This window comes from Nyctereutes procyonoides, unplaced genomic scaffold (assembly GCF_905146905.1).
Source record: "Nyctereutes procyonoides isolate TBG_1078 unplaced genomic scaffold, NYPRO_anot_genome, whole genome shotgun sequence".
Classification (NCBI taxonomy): Eukaryota; Metazoa; Chordata; class Mammalia; order Carnivora; family Canidae; genus Nyctereutes; species Nyctereutes procyonoides.
The window spans coordinates 5,238,526-5,257,530 of NW_026575135.1; the positions used below are offsets into that span (position 1 = coordinate 5,238,526).

General features: G+C 46.0%; 1 protein-coding gene across 7 annotated transcripts in view; it reads left to right on the forward strand.

Annotated features, from left to right (window-relative positions):
- The window catches only part of TNC (tenascin C), a 91,928-nt gene that overhangs the window by 44,542 nt on the left and 28,381 nt on the right, over positions 1-19,005 (forward strand). For 2 of the 7 annotated variants that reach the window (XM_055301432.1, XM_055301433.1), the window contains exons 11-17: positions 6,658-6,930; positions 7,495-7,767; positions 8,372-8,644; positions 11,194-11,466; positions 13,762-14,034; positions 15,171-15,443; positions 17,881-18,156. In XM_055301432.1, the coding sequence (XP_055157407.1) occupies positions 6,658-6,930; positions 7,495-7,767; positions 8,372-8,644; positions 11,194-11,466; positions 13,762-14,034; positions 15,171-15,443; positions 17,881-18,156 (1,914 nt within the window). The remainder of the gene's footprint in view (positions 1-6,657; positions 6,931-7,494; positions 7,768-8,371; positions 8,645-11,193; positions 11,467-13,761; positions 14,035-15,170; positions 15,444-17,880; positions 18,157-19,005) is intronic. The other 5 variants (XM_055301437.1, XM_055301438.1, XM_055301435.1 and 2 more) reach the window with 4 other exon arrangements.

A 19,005-nucleotide genomic window follows, 5' to 3' on the forward strand; every position in this document is an offset into this window, starting at 1 on the left:
AGTCTAAGGTGAGCTCAAGTGGTCAATTCTATTGACTCTGCACACGTACTGCCTCCAACCCAGCTATGAGATGATCATCAAGGGTGATCTGGAGGGACAGTTGAATCCTAGATAAAGGAGGAGCAAGATAAACTCCAGAAGAAAAAATTCTATGGTAGAGATTTGAATGTTTCAGCTTTATAAACATGAGCTTGTCATAAGATGTCAAGGGACAGCAAATGAACCAGAAAAACAAGAGAGAAGGTATTTCTCTTCTCTTTCTACTTCCTCTCCTGCTCCTCTTCCTTCTCTCTCTCTCTCCCTCTCTCTTTTCACCTTTCCTTGAGTTTGACAAATGCTATATCTGAACGTTTCCTATCTTTACTCAATCATTTTACCCTCTGGCCATAGTTGGGTTATCTCCTGTCTCCAGAGGGGAAGCCCCAGGCCTCAGCGGCTCCGGAAGATGAAAGCATTCAAGTGAACTACAGGCTGGAATTACTTGGTCTCTGACTAAGAGCCCAGTTTTGGCATCCCAAAGATTCAGTGGTTTCATTTCCCTAGCCATGAATCCTTCGTATGGTTTCATAAAAATCATGTTGTCTATTTAAAGACATCCTTCATTTCAGGAAAAAAAAAATGTGCAGAGTCCCTTTTATTAGCTCTTCCTCCACAGTCTCCAGAATATTTTTCCCTATGGCTTTCTCCATGGAACAGCTTTATTTTATTAAAAGTGAGGTGGATGTTTCTTTCCTTCTCCTAAATTCTATCTTTTCAAGTCTTCAACATTTAGTTGACCAATAACGTTTACAACTGAGCTCTATGGGCTAAGTTCTATGGATACTAGATTAGGCCCAGATTGTGCCTCCAGGGGACTTGTGGGTAATCATAGGAACAGACAACAACAGAACATTCTGCTTGCTAGAGTTAGGGGTACAGAGGGTAGAGCAGAAGTGCAGGATGACTTCTGGCATCAGGAAAGGCTTAAAATGGCAGGAAGCTTTTGCACAGACACATAAAGGCAAACAGGACTGTGTTGAGGAATATGGAAATAAGTACAAGTGTAGGCACTTAGCCTTATACATATGGGGAAAAATACATATGGAAAGAAAAAAAGAAACAGATAAAGTGGGAGCTCTTGGGCAAGTGTATCATGTGGCTGTCAGTCTTGAAATGTCAAAGGGCTATAGGTTCAAACCTCAAAAGAAAGGGGGTCCCAGTTCTGCATCGCTAGACTCTGCTTTTTTCTTTTATTTTAAAGATTTATTTATTTATTTGAGAGAGAGAGTTCGACCAGGAGAGGCAGAGGAAGAGAGGGAGAGAAAATCTCAAGCAGACTCCACGTTGAACACAGAGCCCAAGGCAGGGCTTCGTCTCATGACCCTGAGATCATGAGCTGAGCTGAAACCAAGAGTTGGATGCTCAACCAACTGTGCCACCCAGGAAGCCCCATCCCTAGATTCTTAATAACAGAAGTCTGCAAAGTGCTGCTGATTATCCATGGGTTTTATGGAGAAAATGTGGAATTGGCTGTCCCCAAAGCGTTTTTTTCCCAGGGAATTCCACAGCTCTAGCCACGGAATTGAGCCAAAATGCAAACTTTTTCCTTAATGCAGAACCAAATTAAACATATGCATAAGCCAGCTGCCCATTATTTCACACCTGAAATAAAATCCAAAGACCCCACCACAGCCTGTATGGCCCTGCAGACTCTGGCCCTTCCAATCTCTGTGACCTCACTCCCGTCTCTCGTCCTCTTGTTCATTTCACCATGGTCCCCCTGGCCTTCTCGCTGTCCCTGAGTATGCCTAGCCTGCTCCTACCTTAGGACATTTACACATGCTGTTCCTGCTGCGTAAATACCACTCCTCTCCCAGTGGTTCATTGGCATCTGCTTCATTTCATTCAGCTGGAGTGTCCTCTCAGTAGACCTCTCTGGCCACCAGTCTTAAATGGTGTTCCCATCCTGATTTACCCCTTCATGCTACTCCAGAATTCTTCATGACAACTTACCTGGCCTAATGTTATTCAGTATTGGTTTATTTGCCTATGACCTGCTTCCTCCTACTGACCAGAATGTAAAGACTCTGTTGTCTCCCTTATTCAGGGCTGCATCCCCAGTGCCTTAGACACGGCCAAGCATGTGCTTCGTGAGCATCTGGGGACTCCCGCTGCACCAGAGGGGCAGTGTTTCCATTGAATCTCCTTGTTTTTTCCTTCTACCTCTGCATTAACAGGCCAAATTCTCTCTCTTTAGGACACTGGGAAGGGAAATTACTCTGCTGTCTTTAATTAAGCTTATTCTGGATAGAAAAGGAAGGAAAGAAAGGAGAGGGGAGAAAGGAAAGGGAAGATGAAGGAAGGGAAGAGAAGGAGGGAGGGAGAAAGAAAGGAAGGAAGGAGAAAGAGAGACAGAGAGACAGAGAGAGGTAGAATGACATTAGTGTTGAGGAAAATCAGTGTGTGCCAGGCATCTCTCCCACCCTGCACCCCTGCACCCCATTTATATTCTGATAACTCAGTAACACCGCTATGAATTTGCTGTGAGCAGTAGGGACATAAAACAGTGAGAATATGTTAAACAAAAGGCCAATAAAGCATCTTTCCATACTTGCATAAGACTCAACAGTGACACCCCAGTAGTTCTCATGGGTTTGGGAAGCAGAAAGGTGGAAATTTGCTTATAGTCTTCAAGTAACAGAGAACATTCTGTTCTGATGCCATTTTGATTCATTCAGGGAGCAAACTCGAATTTATTCAAATATTTAACCATTCAACAAATATTTATTACTTAACTGCTATGGGTCAGGCAATGCTGGTGTATCTATAGATAGAATAGAACAGGAAGGCACACAATGATGCACGTTGCGGGATCCCTGGGTGGCGCAGCGGTTTAGCCCCTGCCTTTGGCCCAGGGAACGATCCTGGAGACCCGGGATCGAATCCCACGTCAGGCTCCTGGTGCATGGAGGCTGCTTCTCCCTCTGCCTATGTCTCTGTCTCTGTCTCTCTCTCTTTCTCTCTCTCTGTGTGTGTGACTATCATAAATAAATAAAAATTAAAAAAAATGATGCACGTTGCAATGAGAAAGAGAGACCAAAACCAGAAATATAAGAATATAACTAGTCTGCTTTAGAGGGAAATGTGGGAAGCTTTGGGAGCAAAAACTTAAGTAACCATTCCAGACCTGAGCAAAGGGAAGGAAGGCTATCAGAGAAGGCTTTTTGGAAGATATGACACTTGGCTGAGTCCTCAAAGAGGAAAAGGAGAAAGGAAATGCAGAAGTGGGTAATGACATTTCCAGCAGGAGGGACAGCATGTGAGAAGGTCACAGGCGTGAGCAACTAACTTCATATTAGTGGAACACAAGCTGCCCCGTCCTGCTGTATGATGGAGCAGGAGCACAGCAAGGTATGGGGTTGGAGACATTATCAGAAGCTATCTAAAAAGGGCAGTGAATATCATGCTAAGGGGCTTGGACTCAATAATTGACAGTTATAAAGAGTCACTGAAAAGTTTTAAAGCAGTCAAGTCTTTTAATTTTAATTCTCTTGACTTTACAAGATAAGATCAAAGCAATTAAATCTACCCTTTGGGATCCTCAGGCTTGAATTTGGCCATCCACCTGCTGTGGGAGAATCACTCTCTCCCATTAGTGGACGCTGAAAGTGAATTCCTAATCAGCTAGCACTTGGTAACCACCATCTACAAGATGGTGGAAGATTTAAAGTTGGCAACATCTGAAGGCTGAGAGTTGGCACAGCCAGAAATTCCTCCAGGCCAGCTGGTCAACCCACCATGAGCATAGAAATGGGATTTCGAAATTCTGATTTCCCAGGCCCACTGGCATTGTTCAGAGGGTAGATGCCAGTGCACAGCTGTAAAAAAAAAAAAAAAAAAAAAAAAAGACAACAGCCTTTTCATAAAGAAATGCCAAGAAATGCAATGTGGAACTATACAGCGGAAACGCTGGGCTCCTGGGGCAGTAAGGCCACCAGCGCGTCATTTGCTGTTGAAATGTAGAGTCTGCATTTATGTGAAACTTCTTGGTCCCCACCTTTTTATTCATATCAGTCCCTTTAATTTCATGATTATGATCTCTCTCCCTTTAACTTATCTATCAATTCCCTCCCATTGAAGTTACACCTTTTACTTATCTGACTAGCATTTGTTTAGTGAAAGGTTGTGGAGAGCACCCATTACAGAGATAGTCACAGCACTACTACTCACTAAAGATAAACTGATAGTCTTCCTTGATTTACTTTAAGAAAAAAAAAGTGGAAGAACAGTGAAACTTTTTGGTGGAAATCTCATCACCATGATTATTCCTATTTACTGAGCAACATGACAATATGTGAAAATCACTCTGTCAACTGCAAGAACAGATGAGCCAGGACACAAGGGGTGTCATATAGTAGTGTCAGTGGCATACAAAAAAAATGCCAATCCGAAGAGAAAAGATCATTTTCCCAGGAAGAGCTATTTCCCACCACGTATCCCCTCCTGTCCTCTCTCCATCCATCTTTACTTTCATAGACAATCCATAATCACCTCCTCCCTACCCCAGTTAGGTAACTCTCCTTACCTCTCCTACAAGCTGGTCCCTGGCATTGTTGTCACATGGGGGGGGGGGTCATAAAGCTTTATGTCAGGAGTAGAGAGACAGCTTAAAAAGCAGCTACTTGAGAAGGAAAGACGGTGGTGGCTTAATTCACTTAAAGGGGAAAAATGTTGATGCCAGCTACATTCCTGACAAGCAGCAGGAGGAGAAAAAGAGAGGAAAGTGGGATGAGTCATAGGGGGCATTTGTGGATGATAGGATTAATCTCCCTAATCTTAAAGTATTGCTTAGACTGTTTTGTTTGTTGTTGTTGTTGTTGTTTGTTTTTTTGTTTTTGTTTTTGTTTTTTTGTTTTTTGCCTTATATCTCTTCAATGAGGACTGCTGGAATATTTGAAAAAGACACACTCCTGATTTTAGTTGTGCTTAAATCCCAAGGTAAAAAAGGCAACTGTTATATCAGGAGCACTGCTCTTGGCCTCACAGGGCCAATGGGTTTAAGGATGGCTGACTCTCCCTTTCGTTCCCCCAAACGAGATATGCTGGGTCCTCTCTTTCTCTTCGAGATCATGTTTGTGTGGTTAAGAACTGCTATAGGGCTTTGGGTAAGCTTTTGGCCATGGATTTGGGTTATATGAGGAGCCCACAGGATGTAGTTCAAGATCACGTATGGCAAATACTTCCTGTAAAGGGCCAGAGATTAAGTATTTTAGACTTTTCAAGCCAGAAGGTTTCTGTCACAACTGTTCAAGGGTGCTTTTAGAGCAAAAAGCAGTCATCAACAATACATGAGTGAACAAGCCTGGCTGTGTTCCAATAACACTTTATCTATGACACCAACATTTGAATTTCATTGGTATTTTCATATGTCATGAAATCTTCTTCTTTTTGCCGCAGTTTTGTATTAAAAAATACAAAAACTATGGTTAGCAATTTATTACCAAAGTAGGCAGCAGGTCAGATTTGACCATCAGATCACAGTTTGCAGAACCCCTGTTGCAGATCAAACAAGATTTGAAGGCGGGCAAGCTTTGTGAATATGAAACATGAAAAAGAACTTTCCCCAGAACTTGGAAAAGTCTGAATTAGATTCTTGAAAAGAAACATTTTTCCTTCAGAAAGGATAGCTTCAATTTTCAGGTTAGGAGCCCGCTTTAATGGACGCATAGGGCTCTTTTGAAACTAGCGGCCGATGGGAGGCATAAATAGAGAAACAATTTGTTCTTTTAAATGAGCTGGAGGGAGTTCTTGCTCTGCTATTTACAGGATCCATTTCCAGAGAAAATCATCTCTTCCTAGGTCATGACGCAAAGCCCGCTTACACTCAGCCCCTGGCAAGTGATCACCTGGAAGGCATAGTCAGACAGGTGTGCTGTTGCTGTACATGGTATGTTCAGGAGATGAATGACGATGGCACCTCCGGTGTAAATTGAGCTTAATAAGCTCTGTCCGTCCCAGGCCTCAGACTTTCTTTCCAGCGAGGGACAGTTTTGCCAAGGCTCCTCGCCTTCCTCAGTACGCCCGTACTTAGACTGTGCTGATTGATCTCTGATCTTCCTCAAGTGGTTTGTATAAACTGACCTGAGCCCCAGAGACTGACAGAAATCCCAGCTCTTAGAGACTATAAAGCAGCCCTTCCAGACGAGCCTGAGGGAGCATGAAAAGGAAGGGAATCTAAGAGGAGCCAATTTTCTCAAAATACAGAAGGCTGAGCAGCTCAAACCAAGAATCCTGAGAAGAGCCAAAGGCTGTTCCTTATGATCTCATCCTCAGGATGAGAGACACTTTCCAAAATGGAAACCAAAGCCTAGGGCACTACTAACATGGATGTGTAGAGTTTTCTAGATCCACAGGATACTGGTCAGTAGAAAAATACCATTTCCATAAGACACACCCAAACAGGCCACAAGGCAAAATAAGCATTATATTGATTCTTCTGTTGATGTTTTGATGGTGACAACACCTGCAGGGGAGGCAGTGAGAGAAACATGGCGGTCGACCCGCCCCAGCCCCCACCGCAGGCCTTTCAGCATTGGCAGTGGGTTTGCCATTTTGGGGTTCCCAGCAGGAAAAGGATTTGAGGCATGGTTTAACTGACCCATCTCTGTCATTATTCAGACCATGCCCCTGAACTGGAAAACCTCACCGTGACCGAGGCTGGCTGGGATGGCCTCAGACTCAACTGGACCGCAGCTGACCAGGCCTATGAGCACTTTGTCATTCAGGTGCAGGAGGCCGACACGATGGAGGCACCTCAGAACCTCACAGTGCCGGGCAGCCTGCGGGCCGTGGAGGTCCCGGGCCTCAAGGCCGCCACCCCTTACAGAGTCACCATCTACGGGGTGATCCGTGGCTATAGAACACCGGTGCTCTCTGCTGAGGCCTCCACAGGTACCTCTCACCATTCTGTCTCTAGCTTCTGTTTTTCCTAACAGGAAACTACCCACGGATCATCAGACACAACTCACTTTTGAATGGACTTGCTCTGCCCCAAGTTATAGCGTGCTGCGGTGTAGAATAAAGGGGAGCTACCAGGCTCTACGACTCCAGGGGCACCTTTGACTCTGCACCCCATGTGAACAATACCCTTCGGGGCTGTGCAGAGTCCTGTCTGGGGACTATACACGCAGCCCCAGGGGCGGGCATCTTTACCTTCATAGCCAGACTCCCTACTGGTAAGGGATGTGAAGGCATTATATTTAAAAGGGAGAAAAAAATCCCATAATTAATCTCCCTGCCCACTGAAGGTTGGGGCAATTCTTTAATAAGATAACAAATATTTTTCTAGATGTCATGCTCTTTGCTCTATTTCTCAAATTCAGGAAGCTGCATGATACCTGTCTATCTAATGAAAGTCTTGTATTTCTAAGTAATGTAAAGCTATTCTTGTCGTAAAGGTCCCCTGGATCCTGCTGTGTGGTTTGATCATTAAACTAGTTCTTTGTCCTTCTCCAGGGGAAACTCCCAATTTGGGAGAGGTCACGGTATCCCAGGTGGGCTGGAACGCCCTCAAACTCAACTGGACCGCTCCGGAAGGGGCCTATGAACAGTTTTTCATTCAGGTGCAGGAGACTGACTCGGTAGAGGCAGCCCAGAACCTCACGGTCCCTGGAGGACTGAGGTCCGTGGACCTGCCTGGGCTCAAAGCAGCCACTCATTATAGCGTCACCATCCGTGGGCTCACGCGGGACTTCAGCACGACTCCTCTCTCTGTTGAAGTCTTGACAGGTACTCTAGACTAGTTCATTAATTCTCTTCCTCCCCATTTCTCTGCTCAGTAGGGATCAGAGCTCTTCCTGCTGCAAGCTGGGCTTAGGCCCCGCCACATTGGGGAACACCAGTGAATCATCCCCACTTCCATCCAAATGTCATATCCCTTATTTGGCCAAGTCCTAGTCTATCATGGTAGCCAATTCCATGGAAAATTCCACCTACTCTTCCCTTACAAAAGTGAGAGTTGACTTTTCTTTCAAAGTAAGATTCAGTCATAATAGCTAAGGAATTGGAAAGCACAATTTGCAAGTGGAAAAAAAAATTGGTCTGAGCTCATTTTAAGAACACACTAAAAGATTCCCTAAAGCCCCATTTATATGTTAAGAATGGAAGTTATGAACAATTCCTAGAACTATCTTTCATTCCCGGAGACAGAGGAGAAAAACCCTGGCTTTAGTGCCAGCAATTAGAGTGTGCTCGGCACCTGCTGTAAATCATGCATCTGTAATCAACACTAACCAGACAACTCATCCCAACCTCAGCCAAGGCGTCATCTTACCTGAATCCCAGCATGCAATTACCTTTTTTAGTAACTCAGTAACTCTGTGTCCTCATGCAGAGGAGGTTCCAGATCTGGGAAACCTCACAGTGCCCAAGGTTCGCTGGGATGGCCTCACTCTGGACTGGACCGCCCCCGATGGGTTCTATGAGCAGTTTGTCATTGAGATCCAGGAGGCTGACCAGGCCAAGGAAGCTCACAGTCTTACAGTTCCTGGCAACCTGCGCTCTGTGGAAATCCCAGGCCTCAGGCCCGGGACCCCTTACACCATCACTCTGCACGGCGAGGTGGGGGGCCGCAGCACTCGACCCCTTGTGGTGGAGGCCATCACAGGTATAGGACCCTCCTCCCACACCAGGGACATGACTGAGCCAACCTCTCTTTGGAATAGAGAACATTCCCCGTGCATCAGAATTTTATCTCGATGTTCCTGATGGGCAGCATGAACGCAGGTTCTAACTCAGGGAGGTCTGGGTTGGAATTCCACGTTGCTGGCTGGATGTTCCTGGGTCTATCATTTGACATTGCTGAGCCTTCTCTTCTCACCTTCAAATCAGAGATAATGGCCTACCTCAGAACATCGTCCTGAGTAGTGAATGAAACAATAGCCGGAAGTGCTTAGCAAAGGTCCCATCCTGCGGTAAATACTGAACAGCAAAGAGCTAAATCTATCAGAGAGCCAACGTATCATAATGAAAATAGCAGACACAGTAGCGCTGTGGCACAAGAATAAGGTCAGAACTTTCTAGAGAAATCTTATCATTAGTGGCCTCAGAGTCATTGACTGCCGTCCGACTTGTAGTCATATCTCCATGGGATAAACTTTGAAACCATCTAGCCATCTTTGGCTGAAACTGTCCGAGTCTCTCTCTCTCTCTCTCCTTAACAGACACTCACGGCAGATTTCCAAGAAAGAACAGCCACACTTGACTTCAATGTTTTTCATTCAGTTTGGGGAGGAAAAACAATTTATCTCAATTTGTCCCCTGGAAATATGCTGTTCCATCTGTTATAGGAAACTCTGTGCTGTTCATGAAGTTTTTAGAAACAGCCTTAAAAGGGGCAAATGGGCCAGATTTCTGGTAATAGAGTTTTTATGCTGGACCCTCCATCCATGCCTTTCTCCATACATCCTGTGGTTTGATAATACCACCCAAATAACCTAATTCAAATAAGTTGTTCTTCTTGTTCACATATACCATATAAATTTGGTCCTTGCTAGAAGCTACACACAATTCGAAAAAAATAAGAAAGGTGATATTGCAATCCACCTATTGTCCTGTGCTGCTTGTAAGGCCTTCAAACCAAATGAGCAAAATGGGCTTTTGAGGCACGAGCGATTTGGATACAGGGTGCTAATGCTCTAACTGTAGTGTGTAAACTTTTGTTTTTAGCAATAGAACTCCTTTTGTACATGGAAATCTTACAAGGAACCCTACTACATGAACCCCAGATAAGTGGCAGCTCTCCTTGGTGAGGTAGGGAGGCAGAGGGGACTTCCTGCATTGATGCTTTCCTGCAAAAGCACCATGACGACGTGGTACAATCTGAATACGGCCCCTCTACTAGGCTGAGTTTGCTCAGACTCTCGCAGTCCTCCGAATCCTGAAATACTTGAGAATAAGTACCTCGGGTGCACCTTTTTTTTTTTTTTTGGCTGAAATCCCTACAGGTATTTTCTTTTCTAACTTTGAATCCATGGCCACTGCAGCCTTTAAAAAAGAGTCTGAGAGATTGCACTTAATCCTGAGAGGTATGCCGCTAAACAGTGGGCTTTGCCACATTCCGAATCCAGACTTTCTAAATCAGCAATAAGAACTACATTAAATTTCCTTCCTACGCGGTAGAGGGATAAATAGTGGGCCCTGTTCTGCACCATTTACCGAGCAAAACATAATCACTTTTAATTAAAAGTAGGCCCCTCATTTTGCACAAATGGCTTTGCTTCATGATACAGCCGTTCTTCGTTCAGGCACAAAGTACTCACAGAAGGTAGGAGGGAACGAACCGAGCCAAGAATCCAGTACAGAACATTTGATCCCTGAAAGCCGAGCAAAGTCCAGAGATAAAACATCACATTTGCCCCGACTGAGACCGCACACACTTTATAAAGCCAGTCTGATAGCAGGTGGCCAGCAGTCAGACCATGTCTCCCACGTGGAGCCATGAAATGAGGCAGGTCATTGTCTCCAATATGGCTGAGACGTGCCAGGGAGACGCATCTAAATAATGATGTATCTGTTGGGCTGCCACTTACTAAGCACTCCGTGTGGGTCAGGTACGACACTCAGGGCTTTATAAAAGGGATTTAGCCATCACAAGGTCCAGTAATAGGACACTATCAGCTCTCTTTGTAGGTGAGGGGAGAGAGACTCAGGGATGAGCTGGGTGACAGGCCCAAGGCTACCCAGCTGATGTCTCATTGTTGGAATTCCAGCCGCAGCCCAGCTACCTGCAAAGCCTGCACTTTAAGCATCCCTACCCCCCTTTCCCTGGCCTACAATCCCCCCTTTCCCTGGCCCACAATCCCACCTTTCCAACTGCCCTTTAGCTTCTGGCCACGCATGCCCAGACACCTCTTGTGGGTTGTGCAGTGGTTCAGATGGCATTGCCTTCTAAAGGATGAACCCCAAGGATCTTCCCCTTCCTGGCCTTTTTCAACTCCTGAAGAAAGCTGTGGCTAGGTTATGGCAGTCCAAGTTGTAAAGAAATGCCCAGAGACTGCAAATGACCACACATGCCCAGGAAAATGCTCATGCCTGCCTCTCTCTCTCTCTCTCTCTCTCTCTCTCTCTCTCTTCCCTAGAGCTGGGCTAGGGGACGTTTGGTTTCCTCCTTTTCTGGTTTGCAGAACTGACAAATACCTCTCTGTCCTTCTTCAGAGGAGCTCCCCCAGCTAGGAGACTTAGCCGTGACCGAGGCTGGCTGGGACGGCCTCAGACTCAACTGGACCACAGCTGACTCGGCCTATGAGCACTTTGTCATTCAGGTGCAGGAGGCCAACCTGGTGGAGGCACCTCAGAACCTCACGGTGCCGGGCAGCCTGCGGGCCGTGGAGGTCCCGGGCCTCAAGGCCGCCACCCCTTACAGAGTCACCATCTACGGGGTGATCCGTGGCTATAGAACACCGGTGCTCTCTGCCGAGGCCTCCACAGGTACCTTCCTCCCCACTGTCCACGCCCTCCTTGGGTCCCCCTGCTTCCTCTCCAAGAGACTGGGCAGAAAATCAGCTTCCCTCCGCGTCTGGGCCCTTTCCTCCTGCCTCCTAGTGGCTGGCTGTGCATGCTCGGGGATTTGTGGGCTGTGCTGTGGTCTACAAGCCTCTGCCATTTCGAGAATGAATGATAGAGACGTTGCCTTCTCTGACTTCCAGCCTCCAGCCTCTCCCAGACTTTGATGCCTCGTCCTCCCACTCCCCCTCTTTTTGAATGTTGGCTTTCTGTTTCAGGAGACAGCCTGGTGGTTTTCATTCTCTTCTCCAGTGCTGCACTATAGCTAAAAGCCACCCCTGGCCATGTGTGAGTTCGGGTAGAGCACAGATGATTTACTGTAGAGTCTTTCTGCTAGTTGGCAACGGGTGCTTTACCATCCCAAATCCCTCCAGGGTATGGGCGCCGTGGTTCTTGCATTTAAAAGAAATGTTTTAATTTAAATGTTTCTTTAAAATGCACTGAGTATAATAAGAGAACTGAATTACCCTCCTCTGGGCAATTCTCTCAGATACTGAGTCATTGTTAGAGAACACCAAATTAGCAAATAGCTAGACCAAAAAAGGGGGGGGGAGGGAAATCACACAATTATGACTGGAGACGGTACCAAAGAAAAAGCCATTCATTAGGAGACGTCCACACAGCAGCATTTGAAAACAAGGAATGTCCCAGGCTATGAATGTCAAAGATCTGATGCCCTTTTTGCTCTTTTAATCAAGAGCTGCACCCTGGAGTGTTGGCCTTGCGTGGCGCCCTCCCAGCGCTGGCCCAGGAGGGTGCGGTGAACTGCACTCACCCAGTGGCAGGGCCTTCCGTGCTCCTCAGGAGCCTGCTCCAGTGAGCAGTATCCCCCAGCACCGTGTTCCATTGTTCGCCTTCGCATGTGCCCTCACTGGCCTGAAGCTCAGCAGAGGTTGTCCTGTTTGGGTCTGCATACGCCTGACCCATTTTTAGATAATTATTACAACGAAACTACCATGCAAACCGATACAACCTCCTGGATTCTAGCAAAAGCAGAGCTCTGCACTTTAGCCTCAATCATTTCAATAATCCTCGCTGAGACAAGCACTATACAGACAGACAGCCACTGTGTGGATGATGACCTTGAAATGCCCAGAAATTGCAGCTGAGGCTGCCCAGGGTGGACCCAGGGCTCTTGGATCTGACATCCATAAGTCATCTCTTCCCAGAAGGCAAGAGAAATCACCTGCCATTTCTGATCCTTCCTGCAGATCCTGCGGTTTGGGTGCCCTTTTATGTGTGTGTCCAGTTTTGTTCTGTTTCTTCTTAATGAGAGCAGCATGCTTGTTTGTGAGGAATTGGAATGAGGGGAGGAAGCCGTAATCCCCTCTGATGTATGTCTCACCACGTCTGTTGGGATGGGACGCCTTCTCCTTCCCTGCTAGAGAAGCAGTACTAGCTCCTCGCACCCCGCTTCCGCCTGCCCTCTGCCTGTTTGATTCCTGTTGCGTGGAAAAGCACTGGTAGGACTGTCTCCCGGAAGAAATGCTACTTCTTGGCCGAGGAGGAGGCCCTGAATGCCTGGCCTCGGCTCGGCTCCCCTGGCTGGCAACGCGGTAGCAGTAGCTTTCTTGGCCCGCGCAGAGGCAGTTAGGAGAGGACGGGCTATTCTAGCAGAGTATGAAAACAGCTGGCTGCTGTCAGGAGGACGGAGACAATCCCAAGAACCGTACTGACAGGTTGCCAGTTCCCTTCAAGTCATGAAATCAGAAGCCTCAAGGTACCACCTTGGGGGGGAGTAATGGCATCAGAATCACTCAGTGTTCATTTAAATAGATGGGAGCTCCCCCAAAGCGAAGGATGCCCCTAGGAGGGAGCTGATTAACTGGTCTCCCAAGAGCAGAGACTGGAAGCTTCCAGCACTCCTTTACCTCTTGATGGACGGCCAGCAGCCCTGCAATGGGGGGAGCATGAGCGCAGGCCCCACGGTCCCTGCTGGCCTCTGCTACGTGGCTTCTCACACGCAGGATCTCAGCGGCAGCTCCAGAGCAGGGCAATCCAGCTGCCCCCACCTGCCTCTGTGTCTTCTCCTGTTGACCAGTCCCCTTTTTCTCTCCCCTCGGCACCAACAGCTAACACCCGCTGCATTTCCCCATAACCCTGAACTAGCAGATCCTTTTACCCAGCCGCCGTTCTATTAACAGCCTCCATCCTAAAACACGAGCCAAATAATTAACCCTCGATTCATTTTGTCTTCTCTCCTCCCCCACCCCCTTTCAGCCACAGGACCTGAAGTGGGAAACTTAACTGTTTCTGACATAACTCCTGAGAGCTTCAATCTCTCCTGGACAGCCACCGATGGGGCCTTCGAGACCTTTACCATTGAAATTGTTGATTCCAATAGGTTTTTGGAGACGATGGAATACAATATCTCTGGCACTGAACGAACTGCCCACATCTCAGGGCTACACCCTAATAATCATTTTGTTATCTACCTCTCGGGGCTCGCTCCCAGCATCCGGACCAAAATCATCAGTGCCACGGCCACCACAGGTACATCTGCTTCCTCCCATGTCTGATACCCTCTCTCTAGGTCTGCAGAGTCTTCTTTGCAAGGTGAAGCTGCTCCTTCTCGCCCACTGGAGCACAAGCCGTAGCGCACGTAACTCCTCCAGAACGCTAGGCTGGAGCACCACTTAACATAACTTTTCCAACAGCAGCCCAAGTGGTGGATTTCCACGAAGCCCCTTGTCTGCTCTGCCACTGACCTAGCACATGCGCAGCACTAAACGTAGTCTGGTTCCGATTGCCATATGGAATCTGGAGAAAAGAATTTTTCCCTTCTGTACCTAAAAAGCCAGAGTTGCCCTTGATTTGGAAAGGTGTCTCCATCAAAGAGGTCTTAAAAATTATATTTTGTGTTATCCTAGTGTCTTTGGCCTCCTGCTACCCAAGTATCCCAAAGATTTAATGAGATTGTGTTGGTGCTCTTTTTTTTTTTCAACTGGGAAATTGTTTTTTCTTTTTTTTTTTTTTTTTAAGAGCAGATTTCTAATCAGATGGGTGCACAAGTAATCTGTGCCATCCAGAACGACCCAGTGCCACTGCGACCTCTGGGAGCAAAGATCTGAGCATGCTGTCTTGCCCCCAAGAGGAGCGAATGGTGGATTTCAAAAACAGAAGTAGTCAAAAGCTGCTCTTCCTGAAATTTGTAGTATGTGTGGTACACATGCTGCCCGAGACGCTCCCTGGCTTGCAGCAAAAGAGAACTCTCTATCTGAATTCAGAAAGGAGAAGGTTGTCCATTCAAAGTAGCATCCTTAGCATGTTTTGGACAGTGAATCCAAGAAAAGGGTTGACATCATAGCTTCATCTATCACTTAAGTCACCCATGGCCCAGGGAGGGTCTGTCCCCATGGTATGTGAGATTACAGAGGGCCAGCGGGGTGGTCGAGCTGTCGTCCTCTCCAGATTCAAGTACACCCAAACCAAAGGGAGAAAAAAAACCACCCAACCCCAATCCATTTGTTTCTCATGGCTTGAACTGGGTTTCCACCAAGGACCAGTGCCTTTTCCAAAGGATGAAGTCTGAAACTTTATGGATTTAGTCTTACATGTTTTGGTTTTTTTGACTCTGTGACCGTATTTTAAACTGACACGCTTTCATATTTTTTTTCTGCTTGCTTTAGTAGCCGAACCTCTCCTTAGCCACCTCACTGTCTCGAATGTGACCTGGGCCAGTGTGTCCCTCTCGTGGAAAGCCCAGGAGGCTACCTTTGATAGCTTTCTTATAGAAGTTAGGAATTCCGTCCACCGCCAGGAGACGGTGGTGCGTTCTGTGCCTGCAGCGGCTCGCAGCTCTGTCATCACCAACCTCAAAGCTTCTTCTAATTACACTGCCCACCTTCATGGGCTGATTGGCGGGCACCCTGCTCAGACTCTGACGGTCCAGGCAACCACAGGTATTTCCCATGATGGCTTCTTCTGGAAGTCTCCATTGAACTTCTTCTGAGGAGCATTTAAAGAAAACAAAAAACAAAAAACACTTGCTACTCGTTTTCCATCCTCCTTTCCTTCCATATCTTTCTCCAATTTGATAGGGCCACCCAAATCAGAGCTTTAAAACTAAAAAAAAAAAAAAAAAAAAGAAAGAAAGAAAAAACCTCACCCCAAATTAAGGAACTTCAATGTCAACCTCTTTTTTTCCTAAATAGGCACTCACATCTGGAGCTGCTCTGTTTGTTTGTATAGAGTTAACCTGACTTGCTTTGGTTGAATTTCTAAACCCTCCTTCCATCTGATCTTGAATAATCATTTCCAGTTCCACCCATTATCATCTGCTTGTGGTCTAATCAAAGTTCGCCTGTGTCATGTTCAAAGAGGTGCGTGCATGCCAGTTTTGGTTCTCTGATCAGAATGGTCTACATCCTCTTTCTCTCCCCCCGAGACTCTAAAAAGCCAGGAGCATGCAGAGAAAAGACCCTAACGCACACTCTCGGAACCACGTGAGAGGACCCAGGGGTCTCACCTTGTTCTTAAGACTTTTATTTGCTTGTCTTCCATACAAACAGACTGTTCTCTTTTGACCTTTCCCCTGTCAAGCATGCCTTGTCTTGTCATCTACTGACATCCGTCACAAAAGGTCAGTCTTGCCTTCATCTGTCATCTTGTCCAAATCTTGGTGCATGTGGTGAACGTTCAGAGCATTAAATTCTTGAAAAGATCTGTTGTTCCCAGGAAGCAGATGGCATGTTTTGAAGGGTTAGAAATAGTGAGAGAAAGATGTCCCAGCTTGCATGGAACACTGACCATAACTTCCTTCTCTCTCTTTCTTTGGGGTTCCTCTTGCACCTCGCTTTCCAGCTTGATCATACCCACTGGGAGACAGCTGGAGGCCAGACTGGTCATGAAAACCTAGGTATTACTCTGCATGGTGAATGTGTTGCCACTGCCAGTCCCTGTCTGGTAGCATGAGAAGGGTCCTAACACACATCCTTACACGGAGAGATTGCTTCCACGGCCAAATACAGGGAAAGAGCAAACAGAGGCCTATTTGGTGTGGTTGGGGTAATTTGCCAACGTTGTGGCTAAAAATTATAGCATCATTAGCTTCTCAAACTAATTGCTAAGTAGGAGATTGTGTGCCATTACCTACAGCTATCTTCTGCTTCTGAGCCAGAGCCTTTTTTGCCCTTGGAGACTTCATGGCATCAAGTTATGTTGTGCGATTGTCCAGTTAGAGTTTCTCCACGTGAGTCCCTTCTTTCCTCTTAATCCTGGAGCTGCAGCCAAACGACTCCTAAGTCCTTGGAAGAAAAAGTCTTTCTCTTCCTAACGCTAAATGCCGACCCTGGTACCTCAACCCTGCAGGACTGCCGCCTCTTTCTAAAATACAGTTTGAGTTGAACTTATTTTGATGTTAATATTACTTGATAAATGAGCATTGAGGAGGCCTGACGGTCCGCATCCTGGTTGAAATTAGCAGCCCAGGCCCCCTACATTCAAAATGAGTTGCCTTCATCCCTGATCTCCCAGTCTTTAAGGCACAAGGGGAACTTAACCCCCAGGGGAACCAGCTGTCTTTGCAAATTATCCAGTAAGTGAATTTTCTAGTCAGAAAATGCAACACCTAATTAAACTTTCTTTTCACTTTGTATTCGTGAGGAAATTCATGAAAGCCTTTTTACTTTACAGTATTTCGGGTTGGTTGCAGATTTCCCCAAGGTATATAGGAGACCTTTAGATTCCTAAACACTGTGGAGAATTTCTCTTGTGCGGGTATTAGCCTTTAATTTGTACAATCCAAATAGATCAAAAGAAGACTAAATAAGGAAACTTGAAAGTAGCATTTTCTAAGATGTGCTCAGCTCCTTGAGATGTTCAAAGAATATTTCTCAGAGAGAGTATCCATTGATCAGTAAGTCTGTGAAATTCTGGGCTACACAAAATTCAGTAAGTTTCTTCACAGAACCAGCGTTTCAGAGGCTATAAAATGCTAACGTGCTTTGTGAATCTCTAGAGCGAGATAGAATATCCACAAATGCTTCACTATAAAGCTATTTTTCTTAGAGCACGTAGTGCCCCACTACAAACTTTAGAAATGCACCCTTAATATTCTGTATTTTTCCTGTCTCCCATTCTAATTTTCTTCACACATGGCCAGCAAATGGCCATGTCTATACTTACAAGGAATGCACATCGATGTCTACAGGGAAATCAATGTATTCTCTAGCATTTTGGTCAATGCAAGTGTAGCTACAGTGGATTACATACGACCTTTCTGAAAATATTTGGAGGGATTGGCACTTTCATGTCCTATGGCTACATTCTGGAAAAATCCACTGGTTCCTCTAATAATGTCTCTCTCTTTCTCTCTTACCCATGCCCCTTTCCCTTCAGAGCCAGAGCCACAGTTGGGCACGCTAATCCTTAGCAATATTACTCCCGACAGCTTCAACGTGTCCTGGACCACCCGAGCCGGGCCTTTTGCAAAGATTGTTGTCAATGTTAGCGATTCTCACTCGCTGTATGAGCCCCAGCAATTCACGGTCTCGGGAGACACACAGCACGCTCACATCACGGGCTTGGTGGAGAACACTGGCTATGACGTTAGTGTGGCAGGGACCACCTGGGCTGGGGACCCCACCAGACCCCTCACTGCCTTTGTCGTGACAGGTACTCATTCAGAGGTTCTTGCTTGTCCACTTGTCCGTTTAGAATTCTGAGATGGGGAACGGGGAAGGGAAATGTGACAGGCCTTCTAAAGGGAAACTCGGCACCAAATACAGTCTTCACTCCAAATGTAAACGTTTAAGTGAAGAGAGAGCAGGTCCTATTGCAAAAAGGGGTATTTTGCAGCCATTTGTGAGAAATGGAGACCATGTACTTGACAGTTCCATAAAGCTTCCAGGGATTTCCCTGCCTAGCTATATGGGCTGATCCATATTTTAGTGATTCTGGCTGAAGAATGAGTTCTAAGTTAGTAACAGCCAAGAGCAGGAATTTTGTCCATAAATCAGGTTATGTAAGGCAGTTCATAAACCACCTGCCCCAGAAATGCAATAATTTACCTTTTGCTTTAAAAAAAAAAAACAAAAACAAAAACAAACAAACAAACAAACAAAAAAACTTTGTCCTAAATCAACACCTACAACAGATTACTGAAGGTTTGACCTGGGATAGCAGACAAATCCAAACTTAATTAAAGCTTACCCATTTATTGAACTTGACCTCTAACCTCTCCTTGGATTACATAAGAATTACAAAAAGATACGGTTTTCTATTTTCTTGCCTGAGATTATCCCAAATCAATGGCAAAGACTGCGAACGGTGTTGATTTACCAAATCTCTAGGCCTGACAAATATTTAGAAGTCTCTTGCTTTCCACTAATGATAATTTTTAGACCGGCTTTGCCTTCTGATTGTTACATTAAACCAGGCCTCTCCCAGCATCTAAACTGCTGCCAATAAGACTTGTTAATACGTTCAATTAAATATTTAATTGACTGCGGCCGTGATGACCTC